General features: G+C 45.8%; 1 protein-coding gene across 1 annotated transcript; it reads right to left on the bottom strand.

Annotated features, from left to right (window-relative positions):
- Positions 1 to 761: 761 nt before the first annotated feature.
- On the bottom strand, positions 762 to 7,401 carry HSPB1 (heat shock protein family B (small) member 1). The gene is made up of 3 exons (XM_080984183.1): positions 6,940 to 7,401; positions 1,393 to 1,456; positions 762 to 1,083 (listed from the first exon to the last, which is right to left on the bottom strand). The coding sequence occupies exons 1-3, from the start codon at positions 7,340 to 7,342 to the stop codon at positions 894 to 896; spliced, it is 657 nt and encodes a 218-aa protein (XP_080840309.1). The 5' UTR covers positions 7,343 to 7,401; the 3' UTR covers positions 762 to 893.
- Between the last annotated feature and the right edge of the window lie 7,292 nt (positions 7,402 to 14,693).

The raw sequence follows: 14,693 nt of genomic DNA on the forward strand, positions 1-14,693 counted from the left end.
AACAAAGAAAGACTGAGATCCATCTTGGGCAGGATTGTGGAAGCCAACTGCAGCCACTTGCTAGCCACAGCTGGCCAATTCTGGCTGGCCTTAAACCCTTCCTTGCCCCCTGTCTGCTGATCTTATATGTAGCTGGTGAGCTCCATTCAGCCTGGTGGGTTTCAGGTTCATTTCCCACATTCTGGTTTCCTTACATGGAAAGAATTCTCTGTGAGCATGGAAAAGGTTTTGAGCCACTGGTGGACAGTAAATGCACTGAGTTGTAGAGAGTGGGCCTGCTCCCTGGAGGGGTTGCCTAGCAACTGTGCAACCCAGCCAGGGATGACCAGTACTAAGAATGGGTTTGGTCATTGATGCATTACCCAAGAAAAGAAGAAGAAGAAGAAGAAGAAGAAGAAGAAGAAGAAGAAGAAGAAGAAGAAGAAGAAGAAGAAGAAGAAGAAGAAGAAGAAGAAGAAGAATTTTTAAAAAGTGTAAGACATTAGACACTAAAAATTTCCCAATACAGGGCTGCATTCAGATGTCTTCTGAAAAGGACTAAACTGTGGGGTGCTGATGTGCATCAAATCTGTATGCTTGGTTTTGCATGCTTTGAAACATTTACTTGTTAATGATAATTATATTTGTATGTCCATTGCATCTGTCTGTTTTGAAGGCCTTGATTCTTAGTCCACATGGATGCCCGTTAATCAGCCGACTCCCACCATGACCCCAAACACAAAAACAAGACGATTCAAAATAAATAAATCAAAAACCATACATGGGGATTTAAAAAAACACAACTTTGTGGCGCTGTTGCAGAGGTCTCTGTCTTTACAAAAAAAAAAAAAAAAAAGGGATACAGGAGGGTCTGCCTGTTTTCGAAACCCGAGTGGTAAACTCCCACCCGTCATTTACACCTTGGGAGCCTCTTCCGGTTTCTTGGCTCCTGACGGGGTGATTTGGGCATGCGCCTCGAAGGTGACAGGGATCTGGATTTCGGCAGACTGAATGGCCGGCTTGGGCAAAGGAGCCTCTATCGTCAACATGCCATCGGGGGAAAGGGAGGAGCGGACAGCAGCAGGGTCGATACCAGGGGGCAGCCTGTAGAAGGGAACAGAGAAGCGTGAGAGTGGAAAGCAGTACATTGTTATGGGTTCGAGGGGGTCAGTCTGGATGATATCGGGGGTCTCTTCCAGGCTTCTGACCCTGTGCCCAATGAGGATTAGAATCCAGCAGAAGAGGCTGCTGAGCTGGTCGGACAAATTCCTTTGCAAGGCAATGAGAGACAGATGGCAGAAAGGCTTGGAAAAAATCAAGATTGAGGTTGGTGGGACAGCAGATCTGCCTTCCTTGTCCTCAGACCCTGAAAAGCTTCGCTTCTCTCCCCACCCAACTGGTTCAGCTACTTACGTGTATTTTCTTGTGAAACATCTGGAGATGAACCCATGATCGTCCTGCCTTTCTTCATGCTTGCCTGAAAAAAAACACGACACTGTCATGGGGACATCGATACTGCCTTAAGAGATGGGGAAATCCCCCAATACATTCATTTAACTCTCCCCCAGGCACCTAACCAGGTCTCTCCGACCCCTACTCTAATCATGTCTCTCTCACAGGTCTGGCCCAAGATATTTTGCCACCTGAGGCAGATGAGAAAATGCATCCCACCCCCCATCCCCGCCATTATCTCACCCCTGCAGGGTTTTCAGCCACATGCACCCTCGCCAAAGCAGAATCCAAGAGGCAGGGATGGGCAGGATGTGAGGGGAGCAGCGGGGCCATTTCCTCTGGCAAAAGCAGCCACCGCTGTCAGGCAGGCACATGGCACCACCATATTGGGTTGCTCAGAAACATCAGGCAAGAATGCCATGCGGAGAGGGAAGGAAAGCTTGTGGCATTTGACTGCATGCACGCTTACTTGAGCATGGGTGGTTATTATTATTATTATTATTATTATTATTATTATTAAATTCTATACTGCCCTTCATCTGAAGATTTGCAATGTGCAATTTGCAAAGTGAACACACAAGAATACATACCATAATAACAAGCAAAAACACTAACACACACAGACAGTCCAAAAGGCCACAGATTGTTTAATTATCCAAAGGCCTATGTCAGTTTCAGGTTCTCATTTTTCCAATCTTAAATTGTTGTTGTTGTTGTTGTTGTTATTATTATTATTATTATTATTATTATTATTATTTTAAAAACCTCCTCATTGAAATTCATCAGTATTTTAATGTTAATTTCTCTTAATATACATAAACCTATGGAATTTTTCCTCCTTTCTTGTATGAGGTTAGAAACTTGGTGTTGGTATTTGGAATATTTCTTGGCTGATACAAATTATTTAATAACCAAGTTCCGCCTCTCTCTTCAAAGGCCTTGCAAGATGGTACTCTCATTTTTACTGCTATTTGTATCTCAGGTTTTCTCCTTGTAGCACATTCTGTTTCAAATATGTGTGTGTTTTACTCTGTGCATCATATGGTATTAAAAATACATGAATGCTGCATTGAGTGTTGTTATTTTTCACTCTCTCTTCTATCTTAATGGGTTTGTTACAGCATAATAAGTGATTTATTGATGAAACTTTTTCTAATATACATATTCCTGCAAAGTAATCTTCCCTAACAGAATGCTATTCGCTATGGTTCCCACCCACCCACTCAATATATGCATTTTTAGGTATGTTTAGCCCAAGTATATGCATTTCTTTACCCTAGTAACACCCACTCTTCCAAAATCATATGCATTTCTGCAAACATAACTTTGCTGGAGAACTACGTTGAAATATCTGGAGACGTTCAGATTTGAAAAGGTGGCCTGATATGGTTTGTGGATTGCTTCAAAAAGTGCGAATTACCTTTGTAGGCCTTTAAACAAATTCTGCCTCTCATCCCTGCTACTGAATGGGTGAAGTTTCAGACTTGGCATAAACCACCTTCCCTTTTTTAAAAAGATGGGGGGGGGGACATATGTTTAAAAAGAATAGATATTTAATGCTTATCATGGATGAATTGGTTAGAGCGTGGTGCTGATAATGCCAAGGCTGCAGGTTTAATCTCTGGCTGGGACAGCTGCATATTCCTGCATTGCGGGGAGAGTTGGACTAGATGTTCCTCACGGATCATTTACAGTTCTATGATTCTATGAATATCTGTAGGGAAATCACTGGTCACCCTGAGCATCAGCATGCCTCTTGCCCTTCGGTCGGCACCAGAAGGGAGGGAGCCTTCTAGGCTGGACGGCATGAACAGCTGTAACGTTGAGCTTGCTTCCCTCCTCCTCCCTCCTCCTCTCTTTTCCTTGTGTGCTGTGTCTTTTTTAAAACGGTCAGCCTAGCAGGGGCCATTTCAGTGCTGATTTTCATAAGCCACCCTGAGAACCCTGTGCCTGGTATCAAGCTGCGAAGAAACCAACCAACCAACCTTCACTGCTGCCGTATTTTCCGAGAATTGACTGCAACACTAAACCGTTCCCTCTTCCTTGTGTTCCTGCCTCCCTACCCTTGCCTGCTGCTGCGCTGGTTGCCATGGCCACATGTTAAGCCATGGACCGCAAACATCCATTAATATTTCAGAGGGCGACGAACTGAGATTTGGGTGGGACGGTGGGACCCCACAACGATGGGTGCCGGCTGCGGTATCAACAGAGTATAAGAAGTGGGGTGGGGGCTTAGCTGTCAACTTTTCCCTTTTTTTAAAGGGAAATTCCCTTATTCCGAATAGGATTCCTCGCAAGAAAAGGAAAAGTTGACAGCTATGGTTGGGGGAGCCACATTTATCCCATCCCAATTCCCGAGAGGGTGGGGACTGAGCGAAAGCATGAATAATTCAGAATGGCCTGGCAGAGATTTTGGGGAGGGGGTCAGAGGCACCCAGCGGCTGAGGGGGTAGGCAAGGACAGGGAATAATGTTTCCCAGAAAGGGTGTCTTGCATGTAGCAGCAAGGGGGAATCTGTTAATTTGGGGAGAATGATCGTTTTAGTAATAGCCAAAATGTCCAATATAGTATTATTCCCTCATTTCCACCTAATTATTAATGTTTTGCCAAATAGGTTTATTGTGTCTCAAAATAAACTGTTCATATTTCTGAATATTAAAAAAGAAAGAAAGAAAGAAAGAAAGAAAGAAAGAAAGAAAGAAAGAAAAAGAAAGGGTGTTTCTGGGGTGGGGTGGGGGGAAAGGCTGTGATTCCAGGCTTCCTCCCCGCTCCTCCTCTGCCCACTTTTCGCTAAGGCGCAAACTTGGCACCTGATCAATCTCATTGATTTTAATCAGGGGTGTAATGTGGCAGCTGCAACCCAGCTGGCTGGGAGGGGGGGAGAAGAAGGGGGGGAGGGACCTCCCAAGCTCTGTGCTCCTTTGTCTGCCTTCTTGGGCCACACCCATCTTTGTTCTTTCCGGCTCCTCTGATTGGAGGAGCCTCGCCGAGGGAAAAAGTGGGGAGATCCGACTCAGAGCACTCATCACCCTGATGCGGCTCAAAAAAACAAAAGCATTTGCCACAATAAACCCAATGGCTTTTAAGGTGTCACAAGACCAGTCCTCCTCTCCCTCCCAATTTTCTGTAACTGACTAATGTGGCTTTATCTCATTAGCTTTTTCCCTCCACCGTTGGGCTGAAAAAGAGGCAGGAGGGATGATCTCCCCATCCCCAACAGGGAGAGAAAAAGAAAACCAGCAAATTATATTATTAGTAGTACTTAGTATCTCAGTCGGTAGAGCATGAGGCTCTTGATCTCAGGGTTGTGGGTTCGAGTCCCACCTTGGGCAAAAGATTCCTGCATTGCAGGGGTTGGACTAGATGACCCCCATAGTCCCTTCCAACTCTACAGTTCTATGATTCTACAATTCTAATTACCCGTCCTTCACCAGCAGGTCTCTGGACACACTACAACGATTTAGAATTCAGAATTAAAAACAGTTAGGACAGATGGCACTAGCAGGAAGAGGGTTAAAGGTAAAGGTAAAGGGACCCCTGACCATTAGGTCCAGTCGTGTCCGACTCTGGGGTTGCGGCGCTCATCTCGCTTTATTGGCCAAGGGAGCCAGCGTAGAGCTTCCGGGTCATGTGGCCAGCATGACTAAGCCGCTTCTGGCAAACCAGAGCAGCGCACGGAAACACCGTTTACCTTCCCGCCGGAGCGGTACCTATTTATCTACTTGCACTTTGACGTGCTTTCAAACTGCTAGGTTGGCAGGAGCTGGGACCGAGCAATGGGAGCTCACCCTGTCGCGGGGATTCAAACCGCCGACCTTCTGATCGGCAAGTCCTGGGCTCTGTGGTTTAACCCACAGTGCCACCCGCGTCCCTAGGAAGAGGGTTAGGGTCCTGCAAAACATGAATTTGCAGTGCCATAGGAACATAGTGATCTGACTTCTCCCAAGTCAGACCATTGGTTCATCTTAGTACAGTGGTACCTTGGTTCTCGAAAACCAAGGTGTGGGTTCTGATTGGCTGCAGGAACTTCCTGCACTCAAGTGGAAGCCGAGTCAGATGTTTGGCTTCCAAAAACCGTTCGCAAACTGGAATACTTACTCCCTGGTTTGCAGCGTTTGGGAGCCAATTTGTTTGACAGCTAAGCCATTCACAAACCAAGGTACCACTGTAGCGTCCTGCACTGACTGGCAGCAGCTGTGTACATGGCTTCCTCAATAAGTGTTTTATTATTAAATACCCCCTTGCCTACCTGGAGATTCAAGCCCTCCACCTGCCACCTGAGTAGAGTTGAGACAAAAGGCAGGAAGAACCAGCTGCACAAACAGAAGATAGGGGACACCTGGCTTGGCAACAGTACAGGCGAAAAGGATCTAGGGGTCTTAGTGGACCACAATCCGATCATCAGCCAACCGTGTGATGCAGCAGCAAAAGAACCTAATTCTATTCCAGGCTGTATCCACAGAGGTGTAGTGTCCAGATCAAGGGAAGTCATAGTCCCGCTCTATTCTGCCTTTGTCAGACCCCACCTGGATTACTATTCTTTAGCTGTGAATCCTGCTTTTTTGGGGGAGGGGGTGTTAGATGACCCTTTGGATCCCTTCCAACTCTTCAGTTTTGTGGTTCTACGAGTGCCATGATCTAGTCTCCTAGAGGCTTGGGAAGATTCCACATTTTTCAGCATTGGAGTCTCAGCAGATTTTTGAGTTCCACATCACCTGCCCTTATTTCCGAAAGCAGAGAAGGTGCCTTATCTTATTTTCAGGCTGCTACAACTTTCTTTTGGTCCATTCATCACACACACACACACACACACACACACACACACACTGGGCAGCTCCAATACATTTTGTCACCTGAGGCAAAGGGCACAACGGCCTTATCAGAGCTCAAGGACACAATCCAGCCAGGCAAAAATACTTCAGAGTGCAGAGAGCCAGCGTGGCCTAGTGGTTAGAGTGTCAGTCTAGCTAGAACCTGGGAGAGGCCAGGGCTGAAATCCCCACCCCACCCCAGTCCTGAAGAAGCTTATTGGATGACCTTGGGGCCCCCTCAGCCTAAGCTACCTCAAAGCGGCATTGCGGAATTAACTGAGACGAGGGAGAACCAAGTTTGCTACCATGATCTCTTTGGAGAAAAATGCAGCAAATCTGTTCATCCATTGAGCAAGTCAGCCATCAATCAATGGATTAATGATTGCATTAATAGACCACCTTTTCCTCCAAGGAGCTCCAGGTGGCATACAGGGTTCCCGCTGCCCCCCATTTAATACAAACAACAACCCTGCGAGGTTGGTTAGGGTGAGATTGCGTGACTTCCCCCCAAGGTCACCTAGTGAGCTTCATGGCTGAGGTCCTGGTCTGACACTCTAACCACTACACCACAGGAGGGACGGGAGGGTGTGTGCCTTGGGGAGAGCCATTTGGGAGCCCAAGTGAGGGTTGCCTCTAGGCCATACTGGGCCTCCAGGCCTGAAGTCCCCCTCCCAGCCTCTCAAGGGATGGCACTTACCTGTGATCTCCACAACGCCGTCTTTTGTTTTCACCACCAGCTCCTCGGGCGCAAAATGGTTGACGTCCAAGGCCACTTTCCAGCTCTCGGAAGTCTGCCGGATCTCTGAGATGCCGCTGCTGAGCTGGCGGCTCAGTGCTCTGCTGTATGCTGGGTTGGCGGCTGGGCTGGCAGCGGCAGCGGCGGCGGCTGGGCTGGCGGCCACTGGCTCTGGGCTAGGGCTGGCCAGAGGGCGGATGTAGCCCGGCCAGCTGGTGGTCCCCGCAGGCCACTTGTACCAGTCCTCAGGGATGAGGGGCATCCCAAAGGACTGGTCAAAGAGGCGGCTGCCCCGGTACCAGTCCCGGAAGGGGTCCCAGCTGGGGCTGCGCAGGAAGGTGAAGGGGACTTGGCGTTCTGTCATGGCGAGGCGTCCCGGAGTCGTCCCGAACCGCTTTGTGGAGCCTCTTGACTCCTGTGGAGAGCTGGAGCCGCCAGCTGCCCCTTATCAACAGACAAATGCCTATTTTGGGAGAGGAATTCCAGAGGTCTATTAATGGAAATTACTCTTGGCCGGAGGAACTGGTGATGAATGTTGCCCAGGTCCTGACAGCATTTGTCATTTCTGCCCTGTGTGTTTTTCCAGGGAGGGGAGCGGTGGGATGGAGACCAATTCCCATCGGAGCTCAGCAGGATCCTGACTTCCCAGGCCTGTGTTTGATCTCAGCAAACTGAAAATAAGCACAGGCCAGCCGGGGGAGGGAATGTGTTTGGGATGAAAACTAAGGTCTTAGAGAAAAACTTAACTGTAAATGAGAGAAAGAAATTTCAGGAAGAGACAGGATTAACATTGGTTAAGAAAGTGAAATATCTAGGGGTTAATATGACTGCTAAAAATGTAAATTTATTTAAGGATAATTATGAAAAATGTTGGATCGAAGTGAAAAAAGACTTAGAAATATGGTCAAATTTGAAGTTATCATTATTAGGCCAAATTGCTGTGATAAAAATGAATGTGCTGCCAAGGATGTTGTTCTTGTTTCAAACATTACAAATTTTGGATAAGATGGATTGTTTTAAGAAGTGGCAGAAAGATATTTCCAGATTTGTCTGGCAGGGCAAGAAGCCTCGAATAAAATTTAAGATATTAACTGATGCTAAAGAAAGAGGTGGATTTGCCCTGCCAGACCTAAAACTCTATTATGAATCAGCTGCTTTTTGTTGGCTGAGAGAATGGCTGCTACTTGAAGACACTGATGTGTTGGACCTAGAAGGTTTTAACAACATATTTGGTTGGCATGCATATCTGTGGTATGATAAGGTAAAAGCACATAAAGCGTTTAAAAATCATATTGTTAGAAAAGCATTGTTTAATGTATGGATAAGATATAAAGATTTGTTAGAAAAGAAAACCCCAAGATGGTTGTCACCAATGGAAGCGAAGGCACAGAAAAAACTCAATATGGAGGCCAAATGGCTGAAATATTGGGAAATTTTGGAACAAGAGGGAGACAGATTAAAATGGCAGAGCTTTGAAAAATTGAAAAATAAAGTGCGAGATTGGCTCCATTATTATCAAATAATGGAGGCATATAATTTGGACAAAAAAGTTGGTTTCCAGGTGGAAAAATCAAAATTGGAAACAGAACTGTTAGACTCCAAAATCAAGAATTTGTCAAAAATGTATAACTTGCTGTTGAAATGGAACACCCAGGATGAAACGGTGAAATCAGCTATGATTAAATGGGCACAAGATGTCGGACATAATATAATGATGGCTGACTGGGAACAGTTATGGACCACAGGTATGAAATTTACGGCATGTAATGCCCTAAGAGAAAACTTAATGAAAATGATTTATAGGTGGTACATGACACCAGTCAAGCTTGCAAAAATTTACCATTTGCCCGAAAATAAATGTTGGAAATGTAATGAGACTGAAGGCACATTCTTTCACCTTTGGTGGACATGCCCAAGGATTAAGACATTCTGGGAGATGATTTATAATGAAATGAAAAAGGTATTTAAATATACCTTTCTGAAGAAACCAGAGGCCTTTCTCCTGGGCATGGTCGGCCAATTGGTGCCAAAGAAGGATAGAACTTTCTTTATGTATGCTACAAGAGCAGCAAGAATACTCATCGCGAAGTATTGGAAGACACAAGATTTACCCACCCGGGAAGAATGGCAGATGAAGTTGATGGACTACATGGAATTGGCGGAAATGACTGGCAGAATCCGAGACCAGGGAGAAGAGTCGGTGGAAGAAGATTGGAAAAAGTTTAAAGACTATTTACAGAAATATTGTAAAATTAATGAATGTTAGAAAAATGTTGGAATGAAGTTATATGGCTTCAGTAGAAATGTTATAAGGAATTAAGTATAAATAGATTAATAGAGAATTAAAGGGAAAAATAAGGTTAAAATGTGTTAAGATAATTATAGGATGGAAAGCAGAGGAAGATGGAAAGGAATTGCTGAAACAACTAAATAGAAGTGGAATACAAAAAGGGAGGTTTGAGGAGGTCATGGAAATAAGTGAATGAAAGATTGGAATTATTTGATGTGTTTTAAATTGTTTTTGTTTTGTTTTCTTAGTTTAAATTGTTTTTGTTTTGTTCTCTTAGTTTAAATTGTTTTTGTTAGTTTAGTGTTAGGTATTGTTTTTGTATTGTATTGTATTGTTTATTTTCTTTTTCTATGTATGTTCAAATTGTTGGAAAGTAATAAATATCATTTTTTAAAAAAAGGGAATGTGTTTGGGGAGTACAGTGGTACCTCGAGTTAAGTACTTAATTCGTTTCAGAGGTCTGTTCTTAACCTGAAACTGTTCTTAACCTGAAGCACCACTTTAGCTAATGGGGCCTCCCGCTGCTGCTGCGCTGCTGGAGCACGATTTCTGTTCTCATCCTGAAACAAAGTTCTTAACCTGAAGCACTATTTCTGGGTTAGCGGAGTGTGTAACCTGAAGCGTATGTAACCCGAGGTACCACTGTATTCACATCCCAGATGGCTCAGGAGTCGCTGGCCTTCCCTCCTCTGCCTTACTTATAAGAGGCAGAGAATCTTGGAAACCTGAGGGCTAAATCCAGCCTGCCAAGCCTCTCATAACCATAGAATCATAGAATTGTAGAGGTGGAAGGGACTCCAAAGGCCATCTAGTCTAGCCCCCTGCGTTGCAGGAATCTTTTGCCCGATGTGAGGCTTGAATCCATAGCCCTGAGATCAAGAGCCTCATGCTCTACTGACTGAGCTAAAAGCCATCAATGGCCTTTTCCTCCATGAATTTGTCTAATCCTCTTTTGAAGCCATTGCTGCCTCCTGTGGGAGGGAGTTCCATAGTTTAACTGCACTGCATGAAAGGAGGGCTTTGTTTTACCTGGCTTAAATCTTCCAACGTTCACCTTCATCTTCCAAAGTTGGTTCTTGCAACTCTCTACAAGCCACACCCCTCTGTGCAGGCCACACCCCTTAGTGGCTCTGGAGTACCTGAGTCTTTCGTATGTATGTCATAGGGAGCTGCCTTAGAACAAGTCAGAGCAGGGGTTCCTCTGCCTCAGTGCTGTTTACACTGACTGGCAGCTGCTTTCTAGCATTTCAGGCAGGGATGTTACGAGTTTGTGGGAGCCAGTCACCTATATTCCTATATATTTCCTGTATGTATTTCTGACCCATGTAGGACCAGTCTGGAAAGTTAGCCTTGGTGAAGGCTTGATGTTATCATCCCCCCCAAAGTTTTTGATTTGAGTTTCCATTGAAATGAGGCTGTATTTTAATATTTTAATGTTGTATTTTAATCTTGTTTTTAAGTTGTATTTCAATCAATTTGTTTTTATATAGGGTGTTAGCTGCCCTGAGCCCAGTCTTGGCTGGGGGAGGGCGGGGTATAAATAGAAATTATTATTATTATTATTATTATTATTATTATTATTATGTGTTAGAAGCAAATCAAACCTGGCTAGCTTCCTGTGTTCGGGTGATCACCTGGGCGATAGGCCATTAAGAAAGCAAACGAGAGGCGGCTCTGTGCCAGGTGGCAAATAGGTGAGGCCCTTCCCTCAACACCCAAATAGCAAGAAAGGCAATGCCTGAGTTGGAGAGCAGAGTTTGCTGTTATGGAAGCTGGAGAACAAACCAGCAAGCAGACAGGCAGAGAGCAAGGCTTTGATTTCTGCTTGAATCCAAGGCTGCGGCTATGGAAGAAGAAACTGGACCTTGGGGTGTGAATGCTGTGAACCTCTCCATCCTAGGCTCAGGTTGCATAGATGTATCCAATAAACCATACATCCTAAAGACACCACAGTTTCCACTGTGCCACATTTCCAAAGGGAAACACAAACTCTGGGGAAGTGCCTGGAAACCTTAGAATCTCTCACCGCTTGGAGATGGCAGGCAACAGAAGAGATGTCATAGGAAGCTGCCTAAGAACAAGTCAGATTATTGCTCCGTCTGGTCAGGGTTGTTCACACTGACCGGAAGCAGTTTAAAGAAGCCCTTTCATCTGTCCTGAATTTCCCAACATTCGGCTTCATCAGATCTCTACCAGTTGGAGTGAAAGGAGAGAGGGAGAAAAAAAAACCCAACCCACATTCTCCATCATTTTGTACCTTCCCATCAAGGCCTTGCCACTTGCCTTCCAGGAATTGCAGACTCCGACTCCCATCATTCCCAGCCAGCCTGATGAATAGCCAGGGAAGGTGGGAGTGCATTTGAGCACAGTGGTACATTGGTTCGAAAACCAAGGCGTAGCTTCCGATTGGCTGCAGGAGCTTCCTGCACTCAAGCGGAAGCCACATTGGATGTTCGAAAAACGTTCGCAAACCAGAACATTGACTTCCGGGTTTGCGGCATTCGGGAGCCGATTTGTTTGACAACTAAGCAGTTCAGGAACCAAGGTACCACTGTCGTGGGATGGCTGCGAGGCAGAATCAAGGCAGCTGGTGAGGAGAAGGTGACCGAGAGAAAGATCTTTCTCTTTCTCGCTGTCTCGGCGATGATGAGTCAGCGAGGGAAAGCAACTGCTTGAAGATTATGAAGAGGCCCCCCCCCCCCGCAGCCCACCCTGAAGTTGTAGTCATCCTTGGCCACAGGCCAGAATAACCCCTGGAGGTTCTGAGAGTCTCCAGAACATTTTTTGGCCTTGACACCTGACATCCAAAAAAAGACACGGAGAGAGAGCAGAGAAGCATTTCCTAAGCAGAGCTCATTTCTCCCTCTCACTCACCCGGCTGGCCGGAGAGAAGTCCACTTCGGCCACATTCATGGCAGAGCAAGGCAAAGTGTGTGACTTCACTTGAGTGATCACGGAGGCAGGGAATACTATAGGCTTGTATTGTTTCATTAGATTTTTAACAATGTATTTCTCATTTTGTATTTCATTGGTGTATAGAGCTTTGGAGAGAGCCAGTGTAGAGTTGTGAGTGCTGGCCTAGGATCTGGGAGAGACCAGCGTTCAAATCCTCCCCTCCCCACCGCCCCCAGTTTGTCTTGAAGCTGGCTGGGTGACTACGCGCTGCTAATTCACTCTCAGCCCAACCTACCTCACAGGGTTGTCGTGAGGATAAAATGGGACGGAGTAGAAAGGTTTCGAAATGAGTAAATAAATTAAGTGTGGTTGTGGTGGTTAGAAAGTCAACAGCAAGGCCTGAGAGGTCAAGGGTTCAGATCCCACTCATCCTTCTCAGCCTAACCTACCTTAGAGGGCTGTTGAGGGGATTAAATGAGGAGCTGGAAAACTATGTCTGCCACCTTGAGCTTCTGGGATAAAAAATGGGGAATCAATCAAACAAACAAACAAACACAAGTAATGCTTGGTGTTTAGTTGTGTTTTTATACTATGTCAAATGAGCGGGATAATTAATAATAATAATAATAATAATAATAATAATTTCCTTTTCTCTGCTCAAAGGCCTCCCAAGTTGTATGCTAGTTGCATTCATTCTAGTTGCAGTCTACATATTTTTTTTATCTCTTGTATTATATTGCATTTTAAATGTTTGCTTGTTTGATTCTTTGCAACACACTGTATTTTGAGTGTGTGTTTTAATGCTCACATCTTACTCCCTGCATGCCCTGTTTTAGCAGGTCTGTGACCGTATAATACATAACAATAGTGGTGAAATATTAAGGGGAGGAGGAGGACATAGGCGCTCCCGCAACAGAAAGGACGGCAAGGTCAAAAGCAAGACGAAGTGGCCATGGCTGTGCGTTCCTTCCACCCGTGCTGGTTGCAGGATCCCAGGCTCAGTGCGGAGCCAAAGGCCGGGCTGAGCAGACAGCCGGGCAATAAATATCTCTCTTGTCTCAATTACTGGAGATTGACGGGCCCCATCTGCTGTGCTGCGTGCCCGGATCCCCCAGCTGCAAGGATAATGGAGCATGATGAGAAGGGCTGATTGCGCAGGGGAAGAGGGAGGGCGAAGCATCCAGAAGACTCCCTCCAGATTCCCATTCCTCCTTCCTTCTGGCCGGGCGTCCGACAGGCCAGGGAAAAGCTACCCTCCAGCTCCTCCTGCTGGCCAGATGCTTGTGCTACAATGGGGAAAGGGGAAACGGCAAATGGAGCCCCCTACCTTCCCCCCAGGAACGTAAAAATACAATGTTATGGGGGGGGGGGTTGTGTGCAGTCTTGATGACGCCCTGTGCCTGTTCCAAGCCTGTGATCCTGTCGTAAGGAACCTGTTCCTTTGTTAAGGTAAGGGAATGGCTTTGGCTGGTTAGGTACCACAATTTACACATCCAATGAAGTTGCTCTGGTCTGTAGAACAAATGGGTGGGCCTTTCACCTCACGCCCCTCGCCTAGCTGCTACATAAGATAAAAACCGAGAGCCAGTGTGAGGAAGTGGTGAGAGTGTCAGACTACGACCTGGGATGGGAGAGACCTGGACGACTTTGGGCTGCCTCTCAGCATAACCTACTTTGCAGAGTTGTGGGGACTGCATGAGGAGGGAGAGACCTAGTGCTATTTTTATAGAAACAGGGGTGCCAGAACTCACCCCAAACGCCTCCCTTGTTCTCTTATAAAGGCAAGGGTGCCCACCTGAGAGGTGCTGGAACTGAGTTCTGGTGGGTTCCAGTTGAAAACAAAACAAAACAAAAACCCTGGAGAGACCCGTCCTGGGAGAAAAATATGGGATAAAAATACAATCAATCAATCAACAAAACACACACACACACACACACACACACACACAGATAAGAAAATAGGATTGGACAGATTTCCTGAGGCATAAGGCTCTCAATGGCTGTGAGCCACAATGGCTATGTTGTTCCTCTACTGCGTGCCTCTGAAAACCCGTAGCTGGGTGAGAAGAGTTGCTATTGCATTCAGATCCTGGGGGGGGGGGGGGGTGTTTCCAGTTGGCCAACTGGGTGAGAACAGGATGCTGGACTAGGTAGGCCTTTGGCCTGATCCAGGCTCTTCTTGTATTCATTAGAAATATTAGCTTACATTGTTTTAGGGAGGTTACATGGACAACAGCTCCACCTCATTGTTCTACGACAAAGTGAGACCCCAAATATGTTTGCACATAGAGGTGTCTGCATAATCCGAAATGAACTGGGTCACCCTTAAGAGCTGATAAAGAGAGTAAGTCCATGGCAGAGAGTAGAGGTTTGTGGGCTCCTTTGCCTGCCCAGACCAGGGAAGCAGGATTCGCCTATGTAAGAGGATGAACCCTTTTCCAATTTTGTATTCAAGCATGCTTTTGTGATTTTTATTATCATGTCCTTACGTTGGTTTTTAAATTGCTTTGAGGCTTTTGTAGCGCAACAT

This window comes from Podarcis pityusensis, assembly GCF_964106645.2.
Source record: "Podarcis pityusensis genome assembly, chromosome: 15".
Lineage (NCBI taxonomy): Eukaryota > Metazoa > Chordata > Lepidosauria > Squamata > Lacertidae > Podarcis > Podarcis pityusensis.